Source organism: Conger conger, chromosome 1 (genome assembly GCF_963514075.1).
Source record: "Conger conger chromosome 1, fConCon1.1, whole genome shotgun sequence".
Taxonomy (NCBI): Eukaryota; Metazoa; Chordata; class Actinopteri; order Anguilliformes; family Congridae; genus Conger; species Conger conger.
The window spans coordinates 70,051,592-70,072,332 of NC_083760.1; the positions used below are offsets into that span (position 1 = coordinate 70,051,592).

The 20,741-nt window shown below is 43.7% G+C and overlaps 1 protein-coding gene across 1 annotated transcript in view; it reads left to right on the forward strand.

Annotated features, from left to right (window-relative positions):
- Nucleotides 1-20,741, forward strand: part of LOC133130339 (potassium voltage-gated channel subfamily H member 8-like) — a 49,626-nt gene that overhangs the window by 20,108 nt on the left and 8,777 nt on the right. Inside the window, exons 3-11 of the mRNA XM_061244893.1 lie at nucleotides 1,049-1,180; nucleotides 2,287-2,417; nucleotides 2,992-3,229; nucleotides 3,441-3,598; nucleotides 9,380-9,584; nucleotides 10,037-10,234; nucleotides 10,969-11,168; nucleotides 11,970-12,219; nucleotides 14,472-14,686. Coding sequence (XP_061100877.1) covers nucleotides 1,049-1,180; nucleotides 2,287-2,417; nucleotides 2,992-3,229; nucleotides 3,441-3,598; nucleotides 9,380-9,584; nucleotides 10,037-10,234; nucleotides 10,969-11,168; nucleotides 11,970-12,219; nucleotides 14,472-14,686 — 1,727 coding nt within the window. The remainder of the gene's footprint in view (nucleotides 1-1,048; nucleotides 1,181-2,286; nucleotides 2,418-2,991; nucleotides 3,230-3,440; nucleotides 3,599-9,379; nucleotides 9,585-10,036; nucleotides 10,235-10,968; nucleotides 11,169-11,969; nucleotides 12,220-14,471; nucleotides 14,687-20,741) is intronic.

The window sequence follows — 20,741 nt, forward strand, 5'->3', positions numbered from 1 at the left end:
GTTAGGCCACAATATGGATTACCTCTAGGTCTTTAATGAGTTATTTTAGGAAATTGCAGTAGAATAAAACATTGTATTTTTGGAACTAGACAGCTAATGACTTATCAACAGGGGCTTTAACAAAATAACCCATAAAAAGCATTTTCCTCACTGAAGTGTTCATATGAATGTGTTGACGATGAGGGAAATCCTCTCTGGGGCTACTCTTGTATTGTTCCAAAGGCGAGAGTTTCCACATAATTGGTTTTAACAGTCATCTTTTCCCAAGGCCATCTATAACCTTGGAGGCAAAAGCAATTGTATCAAACTGGCAAAGGGGAAGAGGGATGCTGCCCCAGTTATTCTGCTGCCATTACTTTCCGGTAACTCTGAAGAATATTTCACATAAATAGATAATGATGGGGTTATAGAGTGGGAGGACTAAGAGGTAGAAGTCATTTTATCAACACCTTGCCTATGGTGAAGCCCTTAAAGCTGTGGAGTTTTAGCCCAATGGATGGTGGGTTCAAACTATATGCTTTTTCCATACATTAACCCTTTTCTTGATTTAGATATTGTGTATGTCTGATATGAAAAAGTTGTACAGTAAAAATGATCTGCAATTATTGGAAATTAGTCTCATTATCAGTATATAATAACATGTATTACTGTATACATGATTGTATTTTAGATTACCAGATATTCTTCTTATTAGACGCTTTTATCCAAAGCAATAAATGTCCTGTAATATCACTTCCACAAATCTAGTGGAATCATAATATTCCATAATAATCAAATGCAACTACTATCCTTGAGTATTGTTTTGAATGGAATAAGGAGTCTCCTGCTTTAGCTGAAAAATGTATTTTCATGATGGTATAGAAAAAGCAGGAGCTGTGTCTGACGCCAGCAGGAAATAATCAAAATGGATTCCCTCACCTTTGACCAGAGCAATTCACATAAGAATTGCTGTCTGCTGTTAATATTGTGGATCTGAAATTCATATTAAAATACACATTGGACATTTTTCTCTTGATATGAGCATTGCTTTGTGTATTATTTCTCACAGCTGATTTATTCTGGTGCCTCCTGGAAATAGTTCCTATTAAAAATGAAAAAGGAGATGTGGTCCTCTTCTTGGCATCTTTTAAGGACGTCACAGATACAAAGGACAAGATAATCCCAGAGGGTAAGAGGGAAGGTCAGTATGGGCCTCATTACATAATTGTATCCTTAGTAACAAGCGGAAGGCAGGCTCACCTGATATGTATGTTGCTCAAAGACAACAAAATTAAATAAAAACAGATGTGACTTATCATTCGTCCTGTTAATTAAAGTATAATAAATAGGTAAGTATTTAATAAAACCCCCAAGCTTATTTTTGTGTTTCATTTGAGGTTTCCTTTACATTTACAAGACCCTACTGTAATATATATAACAGTTTTTATAGAACAGGCCCTTTAGATTCTTTTACAGCATTTGATGCAGCACCATTGCTCTGCACACCTGAGTTTATATCATGTCTGGGGAATCCTGCAGAATCCCCCTCTTAGATAACCTAGATAAAAATAGCTTCCAGGCTGTGGTTGCCATGCGTCCACTTTGCATTCTGATTGCCAGATTGTCTGTGCAGACAGGACTGGGTTGCAGTCTCAGGCTCGGGGTCTCTGGTGCACAAGCACAGCGATTGGCATCTGTGCTGAGCTAGGCTCTCAAAGCCTCCTGTGAGAGAGAGAGGCCCTTGCTCTCTTTCAATGCCTTTCCTGGGGCTGACCTCGCCGGTTATTAAGTGAGGGGAAATTCATTAGGAGCTAAAAATAAGCGCTGTGCTTCAGCTGGCTCCCTGGCGGGTTACAGGTTTATAGATGATTTCTGTCTTCCGCAACTCCTGCTACGGTCCACTTTTCCCTTGCATCAATAATTAACCGAAAAATGACTGCAAGGTCACAGCTCCGCTGTTTACTCTGGAGAACACATTGTATCACATGCTGATGTAATACATTTGGATGTCTAAATAAAGTCATTAGTTAAGCCTTCTCTAGTTCCCTACTGTAAGATTACTTAATGTTGTGAACTGATTTATTTATCTCCAGTATACGATGATTTTTTTCTTGTAGTGTAATTCATTTATTTTTGGATGTTACTGAGATCCATGGAAAAGGTGTCTTGTGATCGTGGAGGATATTAATTAATGAGTGACATCAAAAAGGTGTTTCTGTATCTTGTGCTCACTCTTATCATGTCATTGTGATTCACAATTACAATAGCTGTGTGTGCTCATCTGGATTTAAATGCTACCATTCACAGGGAAAAACAAGGGCAGGGTCAAAACAGGGCCTCCCCTAAGTACAGCCAGAAATCGAAGCCGGACTATCTTATACCAGATCTCTGGACATCTGCACAGTCGACAGAAGAAGAGCAAACTGAAGCTGAACAAGGTAGAATCATGTCATTCTTGCATTGGCAACTTCATCCTCAAGAATATTGGATCGTGTCTGTAAATCCATAACAATAGCACAATCAAATTCAAATGTAACTACATTAGTCTGTATACCGTAAAAAAAGCAAACATATCCTCCATATACAGTAAAGGTTAAAATGAATTGGGTATACCTATGACTGATTGTCCTCCCAGCTTGAAGAAAAAAAAACACAATAATATTGTCCTGCAACATAAATCATGGTGTTATTAAAATACTGTGACGGAAATGAGAAATTTTCACAATTGTATAACTTGACAAGGTCAAGGCACATCATTGCATTAATGCTGAAATACTGCAATATATTACTTTGATGGGCTAAAGTTTCCTCTAAAGCCTGGCTTAAACTCACAAATCTGTGTCTTCCCCCAAAGTAAAACATGTCATGGCCAAATAAGAACCATTTTACAATTTTGGGAACTATTGTGGTCACACAGCATGTAATTTATTCATTGGGGAAGCATATTTTTGACTGATATGAATTGATGTTATATTATAGTTATGGCATATGGTTTTAAATGTCCTTGGGCAGAATGTGTTTGGAGATCCGCCGGCTCTTCCTGAGTACAAGGTCGCAGATGCAAAGAAATCAAAATTCATCCTGCTGCACTTCAGTACCTTCAAAGCAGGCTGGGACTGGCTGATCTTGCTGGCCACATTTTACGTGGCTGTGACAGTGCCATACAACGTGTGCTTCATCGGAGATGATGATGACCTCACCAGAAGCACCACTGTCAGCGACATTTCTGTAGAGATTCTTTTCATAATTGGTAAGGGGAGAGCATAGTGTACCTTTGAGCAAAAATAGCTAAATTAATATGTGTGATCTTTCATTCATATAAGCATATGAGGCTTGTAAGGCTTGTCATCAATTATAGAAAAGTTGCAACACAAATGCCTTATTACTGTACTAAAATGATTTGCATGTCATCAGCATGTGCTCAGCTACACTAATGTTGCCCACTCTTGTCTGTTCAACAGATATTGTTCTCAATTTCCGCACAACATATGTGAGCCAATCAGGACAAGTTATCTTTGATGCTCAGTTAATTTGCATCCATTATATGACCACATGGTTCATCATTGATCTTGTGGCCGCCCTCCCATTTGACCTTCTCTATGCCTTTAAAGTCAGTGTGGTGAGTACCTTTGCATGATATAATCTGCATGGATTCTAAATGTGCCATGGTTGTGTTTTGTGAAGGTCAATGGTCAATGTTTTGGATGGTTTAATTTTGTTGGTATTTGTTCTGACCTCAGACAAATGGGGGAAGTACATACAATTGAAAGCCTGAAAAATCAATCAATCAATCATAATCATTGGGATATTTTAGCATTGATGCTCTGTGGGTACACTTCAATTGGACCATTCATGATATCACCAACAGAATTTTGTTCAACATGTAGTAATATATACCAACTGCTTAAAAATTCATGGAATTGTATTGTATGGCATAGTAGCGTATGTCACTTGATATACTGTCGTACAGATGATGTAACAAATTATATGTACTTTTTTTTTTATTAGTCATCTAACTAATAATTTTCAATCAGTCATCCCTGTGCTGAGGATCATGTATAATAAAATATTATGTACAGTATCAGGTTTTTTGCACCAAGCAAACTCCCTTGTCTGCCTGATTTTCAGTACAAACAGTGTCAACTTCAAAACAGTAACTTCCAATGTAAGACTTACCTTTCCATATTAAGTGATGTGTGATGTTACACACAAGTGGTAGATACATGATTAAGTTACTTTTCTTGGAAAAGCACATTGACTTCATCACTATAAAAGTATTGTATAGACGCATTCATTGTGTTGGCTTTACCTGCAAATGAATACACATAGAATGCTATTTATTTTACTTCTATCATCACTTATATTTAATTGATAGGTCTTGATATGTTTAAATTTTTTTATTGGTTTTATTGTTTTCATTTTTTAAATTATTTTCATTGTCCTTTTCAAAAGAATGTCCAATAGAATAATTCCCTGGGTTTCTAATCCTGGAAATAATGTATAATTAACCAAGATCAATTGTAATTAATAAGCACTGTCCTTTTTAAATAATGCATAATGTGGATTAGTCATAACTAAAGCTTTGAGAAACTTGTGACCTATTTTCATGACATGCATTCTAATGGGACTCTGACAGGAAACTCTCTAGCCAAGTGCTGTTTAAGTAAGTTGTATTGATTAAGCAATTAAACCATGTTAATATTTAATAATAAGATGGGGGAAAGACACTAATTATGAGAACTATTTATACTCTGCCCCTTGCAGAGAACCTGTGAATGGGCACACCCTCTACATATATATGTCACATTATCAGAGCATGTGAGACCATACCAGGACTGCTGTCTGAAGACAGAACTAATTTATTTCACGCTACCAGCAATCTGCCTGGTGGCTAAAATGGCACGCTACCATCTCTGAAACATTTGAAAAGTGGAGAGTGACAGATGTGTGGTTGAACCCGCAAGCGGCAGTTTCGGAATAGCATGGTCTAATTTATGATTTAACAAAGGCATTTGTTGGTGGAAGTACTCCATTGGAAGCATGGCAATCCACCTCCTCGAGCATTTTTGAAATAAGCATGTTATAAATGAGCGGGCTTTTCAGAAACCATGTCATCTGACATGGGTCATTAACAGTCATTATGCAGTCATTAAACCCTAGCATAGAGCTTAATGACTTTGTATAAGTAGAGCATAGTGTTCTTCCAAAAGTGTCATTGTGGAGACATACATCATGGTCTGCATTCAGTCCTACTGCATAGCGGTTTACCTTTAAATGTAAATGTAAATGGTATAAGCAATACAAAGTGTGCCTCCTGCTTAGATTTGTTACTGAAAGCTAATGGCAAATTGCTTTGTCTGATAGTAATGCTGACAATTCAATTCAATTAAAAGAGCTTTGAAAGTGATGGAACAATATTGACAAAGCCATGTAGTTGATATACACGGACGGATATGATTAAACATTTAATTTTAATCTTAACAGCATTGAAATGTTCGGATAATTTATTTACTTGCTTGCTTTGTGACATGCCATAATATTCTATTGCCATAAAATGGTTGTTTAAGGAAGGTCTTCTTCCCTCAGCCATGGCAATTTGGTTTTCATGCAATATTTTTACTATTTGATTTTGGAATGTATCCCGTGAGGGAAAAATGCATTTCTGTTTCTGCCTCCCCTGTCATACAGTGACCACATGCACACACCTCTCTGGGTAGCCATGTTTTTGTCTCTTCCTCTTTCTATAGCCAACTGGTGGTCACTAGGCCTGTATATGATCAGGGTAGGTCTCTGCTTGATATCTCTGACAAAGTAGAACTATTCAGCCAATTAATCTTTTCTGTCCAGGGCCAAATAGCAATTATAGGTATTTTTCTTTCTAATTTTTCAAACGTTTGCCTCTTACTAGTTGATAATGTGTTGATAATGCTGGTTTGCTAATGGGTGCTTGGTAGACCATAGGTCAATGTGTCAATGTACTGTATCAATGTCTCAAGTGTTGTGAACTGAAATATGCGAGCCAGGTAGAGGACAGAGTTTTCTGTCAGCTTTGCTTTGCTTAAACAATGGTAAATAACCTGACCATGTGTCCCCTGTGAGGTACCATTGTGTATACAGCTGATGAAACATTCTTCTGCCTCCCCCCCCCCTTTCAAACGAAAAAGAAGGAATAATGTGGCTATTCCACTGGGCCCAATTAAGAAGCGCTTGTGTGCAAGATGTGGCTTTCTTTGTGTGTGCAGGTCTATGCTTAGGGCCATGAAATATGGCCTTCAGTGTTCTGCAGGACATCTCTCAAAGTTCTTGGCAATTATGGGGTGACCTGGCCCTCCTGTGATATCCCTGCGCCCTCAGCGCTCTGTCTGGGGACCGCCTGGCATTTTCATTATTAGACTAAAAAAATATCAGCTGCCTTTCTCTTGTGGCAGAATGTCATTTTCTTGCACAGCCTAAGCTTAATCAGATTATCAATGAGACCATGAGACAGCCCCTCTAAGGTGTGTCATTTCAGTCAGGACAACTGTGAGGCCAAGCTATGTGCCACATTACACTTTAAATATGTGCTGAGCTTCATGGTTAGGAATTACAGTTTACATTGGGTTTGCTTATATTCATTTATTATGTCATCACAGAATCAAATCACAAGCTATGATCACTGCTCACTGATTACACTTGATACTTTTGCTGAATTTTTGTTTCTCCCATACTTTGTATAATTATAATTTTAGGCCTATGGCTACACTGTCCTCTTTGGAAGGGCAGACAAGTGTGGTGTTTATATTGCTTGTAAGAGGACCACTAAAATGTCTTTAATGGATCTTATTCACTTTTCTTTATCTGCAGTGCTGGCACAAATTATGAACACTCTGCAAAAAGAGTTTAATAACTAATGCTGTATTTTTCAACATTACCACTTTTTGGCATAATAAATGTGATATGTAATAAATGGAATATCAACATAAAACAAAAATGAAGAAATAATTAGCATTTGTGTTAAACAAGTAACATTATACAGTATATATTAGTTCATACCTACGTAATGTATCTAATGTATCTTATTGTAGGAAATTTCATAATCCGCTTGAACATATTTTTTTGCCCAGTATGTTTCTTCAAAAAATGATAATATTCATGTATCAGAAAACATGGAATGTATGAAGGTGTTCATGTGTACACTCACCATGTTACTATTTGAACAAAGCAGGGCAGGAGAATGTCAATTCTCCAAAGCAAAACGTGCCATGCATGCACATTGCCAGATGTCTTTGTGCAACTACATTTTCATTTCTTTGTGAAATGCTCAAAAACTCACAGACATTAGCTCACTCATCTTCACTTTTTTGTGAAAGAAAAACCTCCAATTGATTAAGATGTAAGATGAGGCAGGGGAATATCTGCCTAATGATGCCCTCCATACTTGGGTTAAGTGGAGTTCAAGTATGCCACCTCATAGGACTCCCAGCCTCTGTAAGTACTGAGGGGGTTTCACTCCAATGGAGCGTATCTGCCCACCAAGGGCCTGAGTTGAATAGATGAAAACTCTACCGTGGTGTCAAAAGGCTGTTTTTAATATGCAGTAAAGAGGTTCCTGATTTTATAAATGTGAGTTGCACCATCTTGCATTTGTGTACATGTCCACATTACATTACAGGTGGAGACAGTAAATGTATTATTATTTAATTCATTTGAAGGTTATGCCCTGTTGACAAATTCAGCCCTGGTGGGAAAATTAATCTCCTGTGTCTGTTTGTGTATCACTCTGGGGTTCCTGCTGCACTCATTTGTGTCTGTTTTTCATTAATCTGTGAGGGTACCTCTTGCGATTCAGCTTCCTGTATCCCTGCTGCTGGAGACTTGCCAGACACCTCGTCTGTCTTTCCGCGTGTTATAAAATTAGAGCTGCCCTCCGTTCCCACTGCCAAGCACTTTATTACGTTTCAGCACATTTATTATTCCATTTACTGGATCCAGCATTCACATCTGGGTCCCCCTCTACGCGGCCCCACGTGTTGCCAACATAAAACAAACGGGCATGTCTGCTGCCGGAGCACCTGCCCACCATTATGCATTTAACGCACATATCCCGCACGAGTCACAACAAGAGAAACCATAACCTCGGCGCAGAGCTTTATATATGGTACAAGGCAAGCAGGTCTGAGGAATGAATATAGCTATCAGTGTCTGTTACGTATTATTCATCCATAACAGATGCATTGTTTGGGACTAATACTTTGTAGTGTGCATTGTTCATGCCAAAATGCTTTGGCTGTATTTTGACGTTCACGCAAAAGGTGCTTATCGTTTCCATTTTCAGAAAGCTATATGGTTGTACCTTAATGCACAGCACACAAGCGTCTGATGAATTTACAGAGAGTTGCATCATTGTATCAGTTGCCAGTATACACTGTTTGAGACAGGAGGACTGGTTAATTGGAACATTGAGCCAGGACAGCCAGTGTCTGGCAGACTTCTGTGTTAAGGAGTGTGGCCAATGCACTTGGTGTTCGCATTTCATTCACTGTCTCTCACAGTTCAGAAAATTTCTGAGGTCAAGTCTGCTGGAAACTAATGAAAGTCTGTCAGGTCAGGATCTCTGTGTGAAGCTCTCAGAGTAGTAGTATTTGCATAGAATAGTAATGCAATATGAAGTATAATAAGTAACATATTAATAATGAATTACTAATTACACACAAAATAATTATACGTATTGCTGAAATACAAAACAATTGGCTTTTGTGGAATTTACTCAGTTTCTGTGAAGTGCTGCTTGCAGTACATGAGTAAACAACATGGTTTCAGATTGAATCTGGTCTGTCCCTGTGCTGAATGAGGCCAGCAGCCCTACAGGGGCTGCATCAAATTGGGTTCATATCACCCAAGGGATATACAGGAGGGATTTAGTCAGCGGTGATAGCAGTGGCCAAGCGACCCTGTTGGCCATCTGGACCCCCGTGGCTTGCTTTTTGTGTACGCGTATGATAGGGTCTCCTCCGCCACCACCCTGCGAGTGCGTGGATTGTGGCTGTGGAGCGAAAGAAAAGCAGCTGGGTGGCACGTATGTTTCAGAGAAGAATCTCAAATTGCCGTACTCTCCCAAGCCAGCAGGGGAATGAGCATGCTTGTACATAGCTCATAAATGAGACATTCCACATAGACAATTGTAAAAAAAAATTAAAATACAGTAAAATAAACATGACATGACATGAAAATTAACATTAAAGTCATTATTTAATTACATCATGCATACTTCCACATATATTCTAATTTATGATATTTACTGTACGAGTATAATTCCTCCTTTGACGGTTTGACCGGGTCCATAGTGGGTGTCTCAGTCCAGACCAAACCTTGATGGCCTAAACCTGGCAGAAGTGTTTAATGGGGGCCATAATGTGTCCAGGTGTCAGTGGTACATCTGCTGAAGACGGTGCGTCTGCTGCGCTTGCTGCGCTTGCTGCAGAAGATGGACCGCTACTCCCAGCACAGCACGGTGGTGCTGACCCTGCTGATGTCCATGTTCGCCCTGCTCGCCCACTGGATGGCCTGCATCTGGTACATCATCGGCAAGAAAGAGCTGGAGGCCAACGCGTTCTCCTGGGACATTGGTGAGCGTGTGGTGTCTCTCCCCCCACCTCAGGGGGGATGTGAACTCTAAACTAAATATACTCTACAGTTAAGCCTGTATTGGGTGTGCTGTGCAAAGAACTTCATGTTGAGTGAATTTGTTTAAAAATATCTCCGGGTCTGTCCTGCATATTCACTTGGAGTAATAACTTCTAACTTCAGATTCAATCGTTATTCATGGCACACATATCGATGCTTAAATACATTCATTTTCTGGATTCTCAAACATGATATCTTAGCAGATTAGACGTCTTACTCGCCTCATTCACATGAAGAGCATATTCATCCATAACATAGTTTTAAAAACTGACCTGATTCCTTCTGTATTATAGATTATTATGGGTGGGAGATTAAATGATATTGTGAATATGTTGGGTTTTAACATGCAGAAATTGGGTACGTATATGACCAGCGTGGTTGCTGTGGGTCACAGGTTGGCTTCAGGAGCTGGGGAAACGCCTGGAGTCTCCGTACACCAGTGGGAACGGCACAGCCGGACCCCCCATCCGGAGCGTCTACATCACCTCGCTCTACTTCACCCTCAGCAGCCTCACCAGCGTGGGCTTCGGTAATGTCTCCGCCAATACCGACGCGGAGAAGATCTTCTCCATCTGCACCATGCTCATCGGAGGTGCGGACTGTAGATTCCTATTTCTTTTAGTTTTATTTTTTTTTTCTTTCTACAGGGAATAAAAAAGGCTAGAAATTTAGTGCTGGCTAGTGAAAACAGCATATACCTAGAATATTAAACACAATATTATGAGTAGTGCACATTCTGTGATTAGATTAATGTAAATGAATCAGAGAAGTACATTCATATTTTTCACATCATTTGTATACTAGCCTACAGAGAGAAAGGATCTCCTGTACAGTGTGGATCAGATACTGGGCTCACTGGGCTGATAGCTTGTGTTGAAGACATGCTGACAAGCAGCTGTCCAATATGCCCAGCTGAATAAAATGATATTTTATTAAATGGCAGCTATGTAATTATCTGTGGATGAGGGAATGTATCAAGCAATTAATTCTGAATAATTAATTCTTGAGGGTTATCCTATCTAATAGAAAATCTTCATAATCAATTAAATTATAGCTCTTTTCTGTATATAAGATACCAATTTCATGCCAAATCAGGTCAAACCATGCCAAACCAGGTCACTTTAAGAATTTGCCAAACAAGTTTAAATAAAGTTAATATACTCATAAATTCCCATATGGAAAATATTTGTTTCAAAGTAAACCTTCTTTTCAATATACTTTCATTGCAGTCATTGTAATCCTTGTTGTATCTTCTCCACAACCCCAGTTGCAGCCTACATACTGTTAGCTTAGCATCTGACTTGGTGCTCGCCCTTCCCTCCTCAGCCTTAATGCATGCCCTTGTGTTCGGGAACGTGACGGCCATCATCCAGCGCATGTACTCCCGCTGGTCCCTCTACCACACCCGCACCAAAGACCTGAAGGACTTCATCAGGGTCCACCATCTGCCCCAACAGCTCAAGCAGAGGATGCTGGAGTACTTCCAGACAATCTGGTCCGTCAACAACGGGATCGACTGCAACGAAGTACCGTACTCATGGTTTATGGCATATTCACAGGACCCATCTCTGACCCGCCTTCTTTTTCAGGCTGAAGTACTGCTGATGCATCTAAGCTGACAGTGATCAAATGACATTACATTCAGAGGAAATTAAAATGTAAAGAATCGTGTATTGAGATACCACACATCTACTTATTTATTCACTTTTTATGTTCAGTTGTTCTGTGTTGTGTTAATAATTTAGAACCTTTGCTGACTTTTTTCTCTTTTGTTGAAATAGACATATATACAACCTGGAGACAGAGCACCCTTTATCTTGTAAATGTGAAACATTTATTACTTGAGTGCAAGTATAAGCTTTGTCTATACTTTATGTGTTGTTTAGAGGACTAGAATGGCTATTTTAAGATGTGCATTTGCTGCATCGTCAATAAATGTTCACATTCACAAGATTTTTCCCTCTCCTGGTTATCTTTATTTTAACAATTTTCTGAGGATGTTATTTATTCAACTGCAGGCTTTTCCCAAAATAGTAGTTCATCTTTTGTTTCATGACATATTCTTTCTACAAAGATATCTAAATTAGGAGTGTTTCCTGGGTGTACAACAAGCTCAAGTAAAGCATGTATATTTGAAATCGGTTCACAACAATGTCTTCCCTAATACAACAAAAATAATTGGTCACAAGGCCTTTTTTGAAATGTTCATCACAGTGAATAGAAATGTCCAGTGATTGCCTTGAAGGCAGCGCTTTATGATTTGAGTGTGCGTGGCCTTAATAACTAGCCCGGAGTGGTAATAGTAGCGTTGTGCTTTGTGTGCACAGCTGCTGAAGGACTTCCCTGATGAGCTGCGCTCTGATATCACCATGCACCTCAATAAGGAGATCTTGCAGCTCTCGCTGTTTGAGTCCGCCAGCAGGGGGTGTCTCCGTTCCCTCTCGCTCCACATCAAGACCTCTTTCTGTGCCCCCGGCGAGTACCTGCTGCGGCAGGGCGACGCCCTGCAAGCCATCTTCTTCGTCTGTTCAGGCTCCATGGAAGTGCTGAAGGATGGGATGGTTCTCGCTATCCTCGGTACGAGGGGGAGCCGCAAACCTCCTGCCAGAGTCACTCACTCTCTGCAAAGTAATGAGCTGGTGCAGGCGAGCACACACACCCTGGAATCTGTCAGCCTCAAAATCTGTCAGGGCTGACTGGCATTGTTTAAAATGTCAGCTGAAAATGTATGCGCATAAATCAGTCCTCAGCCAGGTCCCTGCAGTGGGTTACAGGCACAAATGCTTATTTTTGTCACTGAAACCATCTAATCTGCCAATCGGATGCAGAAGATTAGGCTCCCTTTAGTCTGTGATGCCAGCCTGAAGAGACCACTGTGAATGTGGATGGGGCAGTGAAAAGCTGTGGAATCTCCATTTCTATTTAGCCTCTTCTGTGTGTGTGTGTGTGTGTGTGTATGTGTGTTTGTGTGTGAGTGTGTGAGTGTGTGTGTGAGTGTGTTTGTGTGTGTGTGTGTGTGTGTGTGTGTGTGTGTGTGTGTTTGTGTGTGTGTGTGTGTGTATGTGTGTATGTGTGTGTGTGTGTGTGTGTGTGTGTGTATGTGTGTGTATGTGTGCGTGTGTATGAGTGTGTGTTTGTGTGTGCGTGTCTGTGTCTGTGCGTGTGTGTGTGTGTGAGTATATGAGTGTATGTGTGCAAGCGTTCATGCATTTGCATGCTGTGAGAGGTGGGGCAGGACACTGGCTGTGCAGCACCTGTGCTGTTTGATGAAAAATGCTTTCCCCCTGTCTGAACACTGCTAATGCTTAAAAGGTCAGGCTGACATGCACTCTGAAGTGCTCTCCTGCTAAATGCTCTGTCAAACTCATAAGAATATTCACATCAAAACAAACTGGGATTTGGAACATTTTGAATATAATCAAAGAAAGTAGTTAATTAAGTAGTTATTAACATATGCTTCACTTTTAATATTTTTTCATAAAATTTGATTTCTGCAGGAACATATCCAGAGTAGTTTTATTGTATGTGAACAAATGTGGGGAACTTTTTTCCATAGTTATGGTTGCCTGGTTGAACCAAATTCTTGTGACACAATGGTTCATTATAAGCTGTGTTCAAAACACTTTGAAACCAAGTCACATTTAAATGTCCAGTACCGTAAATCCTTAAATTGTGTCTATTTGAAGCCGGGCCTCGGATAAAGGCCGGCCCCCAAATACAAGCTGGGGTAATATTGCCTACCAGTAGGGCTATCAGTCCATTAGCACTAGAAGACATTGTTTCGATTTAACTCAATGAAATAAAAGAGCTCTTCTTAATGTTTTATATTGTTGGTTGGTTTAATACTGTTGCAAATGAAAAGTCGTTGTCCTACACCATGGGTCTCCAACACGTTGCTCTACAAGGCTGAAGCAGTATACATTTAAACACAATTGTTGCCGCGAGGCATTCCAGCCAACGAATGTAATAAAAAGTAAATCTAACAAAATAAAAAATTAACTCAATTTAGGCTACTTGGCTACGCAATAAGGTTTCCATGTATTTACAGCACAGCGCACGTTCAATTAATGAATGAAAGCGGCTGCCTTGACTCGCAATAAACAGACAGGTGGAAATCTTCAACTACATAAAACTTAACAGTGAACCATCAAATACCCCCCAGATTTCAGTGCCCATCAGTCCCAACATTTAGCAATAGAATCAAACAGTCCAAAAGTAAATTAAAACCCAAACCAACGCGAAAATCTTTTGACACCCTACCGGTATGCTGCTCCAAACGAAACGCATGTCTCACAATAAAACGCACTTTAGGAAAAAAAATCCTTAACTTGCTGTTATCTACGCTAATTTGTTATTGTTCTTGAAGGAGTGTCTGGCAAGTTGTTATTTTATGAAGACGCATCTGTTTTGGCTTTCATTAATGGTTTAGCTACTCAAGTTGCGTTTCTGAACGGTTGCAGGAAGTGTTGAACAGTGTTGGCCCAGTTTAAGTGTAGCCTTTTACTTTATTTCTAAGAATAAAATTCTACAACAGAAGCCTAATAAGAAATAAAGGCCTGCCTCGAATACAAGCCTGCCCCAAATAAAGGCCTGTGCTTTGTGCAGCCTAAGTAAATAAAAGACCCCAGCCACAATTTGAGGATTTACGGTATATGCCAAACTTAAACTACTGGTGTTTATTGCATATTGTGATAATATGAATTTAATACACTTATAGTAATAGTAATAGCCTGTCTTTATTAATGTGACCCTCCTAATAGGTTCAAGACTTGCAGAGCTTCAACGAACGGTTGCATGATACTGGTCCAATTGTCTTTTCAACCATTCAGGAAAAGGCGACCTCATTGGAGCAAATCTGTCTGTCCATGACCGGGCGATCAAGACAAAAGCAGACGTGAAGGCGTTGACATACTGCGACCTCCAGTGCATTAGTTTGAAGGGACTGTATGAGGTGCTTGACCTTTACCCTGAATACTCTCACAAATTTGTTGAGGATATCCAGCAGGACCTCACTTACAACCTGCGGGAAGGACAGGCCAATGACGTAAGTCTCTCACCGAATTAATTTTATTAATTTCACATTGTACTTATTTTTGTATTACTTCTACCAGCCTGTGGATGTTGCACAAGTTAGGAAAGGTTGGTTGGGTCCAAAAACCTGGACAGTACCTGGGCTGATTCATGTGAACAAAACTATATCAATATATTGCTTTAGCTGTTCAAATATACATATAAATTAAGTTATGTCATTTTATACATCATAATTAAGTTGCCTAAATTACATATGGTGCTGATATTTTGGTAGTGCAAGCTGGCTACCTAAAATGAATTCATAGGAGATGAATTATGCAAAGCATATGTGTTATACCCAAAAGAATATCTTGAACACTGTTGGAATAGACTATAATGCAAAAATTAATCTTGTAAAGTCCAAGGACAATATGTTCGTGATAAAATTTTATTGAATTGGTAGCTGAGTTAATTTCATTTTATTGCCATCCTTGAGTGGCATGATCTGCATTGATACACTAGGGCTTTTAGCATGAAGGGAGCTTTTAGTACCCAAATGGGACCTTTTCATGAGGGCAGGAGAGATGCTGCTTTACTTTACTTACTTGAGTCCCTTCTGACACTGGGATTGAAAGCTACTGTAATAGAGACGAGGGAGATCTACGCAACGCCATCTTGATGGCCAATCAGGGCAAAGATGCGCTTTAGCGACCGAATTTACATACGGTGGCTATATAAGCGACATCGCAGGCCGTCATTCTTTCTTCGAGACAGGGCCTGTGAAGCTTAAAGCTCGCTAATAACTCATAGAACAATGGGTACCGCTGTACCCGGAAGTTCTATTTCTTTATTAGCTTCACTTTAAGCTCTATGGGAACCCTATAGCCCACGCCCTGTCGTCAACATCAGCCCCCTGATGCAGAACAACAGCCGATGGCAGTGATAGCCAATCAAGAGGAGCTCCCCTCAATAGCCAGCCCTTTTTCATGCATGAAAAAAAGGGGGGACTGTATAAACTGAGGAGCCACAACCATCCCCAGCGCTCGGTTCATGTAAACCAGCTACCGAATACCCAAGCCGGGAGATGGTCAATATATACATGCACGCCTCTAGCCACCGCATAGAGGCGTCGCACATAATGTGTTTGAGCAGCAGCAGCTAAATGTCCTGCACACTGACCCCTTTAAAAAGTGCCTGAGAAGCTGCCATGCCTCGAGTAGAGTGGGCGCGAACCTCCGACAGAGGGGGCAAGCCCATACACTCATACGCCCAGTTGATTGCGTCAGTAAGCCAATGGGAAAATCTCTGTGCCGTAACAGGTTTTCCCTTAGCAGCAGCACCATAACAGACAAACAGCTGATCTGCTTGTCGAATAGGCTGCGAACGTCGTACGTATATCGACAGAGCACGCACTGCGCAAAGTTTATGCAGCATAGCATCCTCCTCATCGTCATGAGGAGGGGGCTTGAAAGCCACCAGGTCCAATACCCGTGAGCGGAAGGACGTGGTGATAACCTTCGGGGTAAACGCAGGGTTCAGTCTCAGCACAACTCTGTCAGATCCTGAAAAGGAGAGACAGTCCGGGTGCACAGACAAGGTGCATAAATCGCTTACTCGCTTAGCAGAAACTAGCGCAGTAAGCAGCGCCACCTTAAGGGACAAAGCTCTCCACTCAACGCTCTCCAGCGGTTCGAAAGGAGGGCTACACAAGGCTTTTAGTACCACCGTTAAGTCCCACTGCGGAACACGGGGTGGGGCCACGGGTTTCAGACGCCAGACGCCCTGGATAAAACGCTTTACCAGGGGGTGGGCAGCCACCGTAGAGCCACCATAGCCAGTATGACACGCAGAAACTGCGAAGACATACCCCCTTAACGTGGACAAAGATAACCCCTTATCAAGTAGGCTCTGCACAAAGTTGAGCACTACGGATACGGGGCACACCAGGGGGTCCTGAGAGCGTTCGAGACACCAAGTCTCGAAGGCCTCCCATCTGCCTTTATAAGCCATTGTAGTTGAGATAGCGCGAGCATGCTGTATAGTATTTACAGCTGCCTCGCTCAATCCCATGTTCACGAGCCTGCTCCTAACAGGGGCCAAGCCGTGAGGCGCAGCCTGCTTGGGTGGGGATGAAAAATGGTCCCCGCCCCCTGTGACAGGAGGTTCCGGCGCTGGGGAAGTCGCCACGGGACGGCGGTCAGCAGCAGGGCTACATCGGCCATCCACTGTTTGTGCGGCCAATCTGGCGCGATCAAAATCAGGGGTTTCCTCTCCTCTCTCGCTTTGGCTAGTACCTGCGGTACCAGACCAAAGGGAGGGAAGGCATAAAGGATGCCCTTGGGCCAGCGATGGGCTAGCGCGTCCACTCCCAGTGGGGGCGAGCCGGTTGCTGTCATCGCAAACCATAATGGGCAATGCGCATTCTGTCGGGAGGCGAATAAATCCACTCTCGCTTTCCCAAAGCGTGACCACACCTCTGCCACCACGAGTGGGTGAAGACACCACTCTAGGGGGGAGGGACCGCCCCGAGACAAGAGGTCTGCGCCGCAGTTCAGCTGCCCCGGGACGTAGAGCGCCCGTAAGGAGCGAACTCGCGGGTATGCCCAAGTCCAGATCCTCACCGCCAGCCGGTGTAGATGTGGACATTTGGTGCCGCCCTGTCGGTTTAGGTAAGCGACTGTCGCTTCTGATTAGAACGTGTCTGCCCCGAAGAAGGGGTTCGAAACGTTGTAATGCAAGCCATACTGCTGTGATCTCCAGCACATTGATATGAGGCAGAGGAGGGTTCCACAACCCGCTCGCCATCATTCCATTGCAGACCGCCCCCCACCCCTTGGTGGAGGCGTCTGTGTATACAGGGACATGAGTGGAGATAGCGCCCATTGGCACACCGACACTCAGCATTCGCCCATTTCGCCAGTGCGAGAGTGCTCTCACAACCGACTGCGGAATGCGAAACAGCTTTGCGCGGTCTCTCATTGGATCGAAATGCATTCGCTTGAGCCAGAATTGCACCGGTCTCATGCGTAGCAATCCCAACGGAACCACGGCGATTGCTGCCGCCATTAAACCCAACAGGCGCATAATCGTGATTCCACTGATGCAGCGACCTGGGAGAAATCGGCAAGCGTGGTCTCTCAGGGAAGCAATTCTCTCCTGAGAGAGACGCGCCGTCATTGACAATGAGTTCAGCCGGAGCCCTAGGTACTGAACACACTGGCTCGGGGTGAAAACACTCTTGTCGCGATTGATGGTGAAACCCAATCCTTCGATGTGGGTTATCAGCATCTCTGTGTGTTTCGCAGCCAACTCCCTGGAAGGGGCTAACACAAGCCAGTCGTCCAGATACGTTAAAACACGTATGCCCTGTTGTCGCAACGGGGCGATAGCAGCCCGCGCCACCATTTCGAAGGTGCGGGGTGCTAGGGACAGACCAAATGGGAGTTTGGTAAATTCGTATGCTCTTCCCAGAAAAGCGAAACGAAGGTACTGCCAATGGCGCTGTACAATGTTCACATGGAAGTAAGTGTCTTTTAAATCTACGAGCGTGAACCGGTCCCCTTGGCTGATTGAGATCATTACGCGCTTGTGCGTTAGCATCTGAAAACGTCGTTTCTCCAAATGACGGTTCAGTGCTCGCAGGTCCAGTATTGGTCTCACACCACCGTCTTTCTTTGGAACGAGGAAATAAAGGGAATAAAACCCTCGCATTTCGTCGTGTTTGGGGACTAGGCGGATCGCGCTTTTTGCCAAGAGAGTCTCTATCTCTTGGGAAAGTGTGCTGTTTAGATGCAGGGGCATATTCGTTTCCCTTACTCCTACAAAAGGAGGAGGGGGGACAGCGAACTGTAACGCGTAGCCTGCTCTGATTACAGTACTGAGCCATGGCGTCAGCTTGCACTTCTGAGTCCAAGCACAAAGGTTGAACGCGGACCTGGTTGAAAGCAGTGCAGACTGTACCACGGGCTTCTGAATTTGCAGAAGCCCGGCTCTTAAGTGGGGGCGGGGTCGAATTCGAGCCAGCGACCTGGTGTTTATCTGGGATAGGCCGACGTAGAGTCCTGGCCGGCTTCGATTCTGAGCCGGCGAGGACTCCAATACTGCCTGAATGTCGGGGAAAAAGGCCCCTTTTGACTGGGAAATCACCAAGCGCTGATGCCAGCTTTGAGGCAGAGGGCAAGGGAAATGTTTGTGTAACAATAGGGGGAGTGTGCTTTGTGACTGTAAGGGCGAAACTCGCTCCCGAGTAGGCGCTAGTAAAGTCTGTGATACAGGAGGGGTGTCCACTCGACCGGATCGCCTCTATGACACTCTCCCGCGGAGATTCAGGAACGCTTCTGGGCTTTCGATTGAGGCGGGTGAGCCCTGGGCGCAGCAGGGTTGAACGGCTTCGTCCAAGCCTTGCCGCTAGCAATAGCGGTAGCGTCTCTACGGCCACCGGGCTGCTCCTCAGTTGAGCGCCGGGTAGACGACACAGGAGTGCGGCGAGTCTTAGACCACGAACGGCGATCCTGGCGTCTTGCATCTGAAGCAAGAGGCAGGTGCTTCTGCAGAGTGGGTCTCTCCTCATCCAGTCGTTTAAACCTCGCTATCGCTTCGGTCACCGCTGGACCGAAGAGACCGTCGAGAGAGACTGGGGCATCAAGGAGGGGGACCTTGTCCGCTTCGGGGAGTGCCGAGTTCGCTAGCCATAAGTGCCGGAGAGAGGCTACACTCCAGCCCATAATCCATCCAAAATCCTGTGCCAACACCTGGGTGAGGTGCAGGATTGCGCCCGCGTTCTTCCTCAACTCGGCAGAAACATCATCTGTGAGGGAGGAAGTAAGGGACTCGATCAAGTTCGTCTGTGCTATCGCTAGGATAGCAAGATTGTTCGTTGCATCGGCGCCTTGGGAACCGCAGATAAACGAACGTTCAGACAAGGCAGCTGATATCTGCCCAGACCGAGTGGGAAGGTTAGGCTTCCTTGCGCTCCACCTTGCTGTGGGGGCGAGGAGATGAGTAGCAAGGAATCTTCGAGTCGCGGAACCCCCTCCGTCTGAAGCTTTTGTCGGCCCGACACCACCGTGAAAGGCGAAAAAGACACTACCGGGGCTTTCGTAGAGAAAGGCTTGTCCCAGGTTAGCTGCACGTAGTGCTGTACAGACGGGCAGACGGGGGTCGGTTGCACACCGTGCCTCGATATGTCGCGCCTGTACACTGGAGCCACCAGCTAGATTACAGGCGCTGCAGGAGGAGGGGGCCAGGGGAGCTCCGCTCTGGTCGCCGCCGCTTTCATCACGACCGGAAAGTCTTTCAACAGGGAGGGGTGGTGCTCCAACTCACCCGTCGCCGTTGGGATAGCGACAGAGCCTGAAGGCTCCAAACTGTTGTCTGGAAGCATCTCCTGATCACTAGAGTGGAGAAGGAAGTCGTCGTCCTCCTCCCCAGAGCTGTTAGCGAGGGTTAGGAGCGCCTCTTCCAGATGGACCGTGTCAGACGGAACCCTGCCATCGTGCAGGTTCGGTCTGTCCTCCTGAGAGTGCATGGCAAAAGGCTCCGGGAAGTCAGCCCAACTGGCGTCTTCGCGGTGCATGCTTGCCCGGCGCAGTAACTCCTGCGCCCCGAGTGCAGCGCAGGCGGTGCAGGTCACCTTAGTTAAGGCCGCGAGAGCATGGGTCTCGCCGAGACACATAACGCAAGAAGTGTGAGGGTCCGTACCCTCCACGGCTCGTCGCACCCTTGGCACTGCTTCATGGCGAATCTTCGAGCTCAACGTTGTCTAGCGAGGGCCTTTGAGTCGGGAAAAAAGCTCCTTCCTCACAGCGGCGCGTTTCTGCTCGCAGACGAAGAACTTCGGCGTGGTAGAAACGTAAGTCTCCAGCTAGGTTGCTAACCTTGCGCTGAAAATTTGAGAAGAAAGAATGACGGCCTGCGATGTCGCTTATATAGCCACCGTATGTAAATTTGGTCGCTAAAGCGCATCTTTGCCCTGATTGGCCATCAAGATGGCGTTGCGTAGATCGTTTTCAGTCTCGAGATTGGATAAAATCCAATTCCCATAGAGCTTAAAGTGAAGCAAATAAAGAAATAGAACATAGCGCACAATT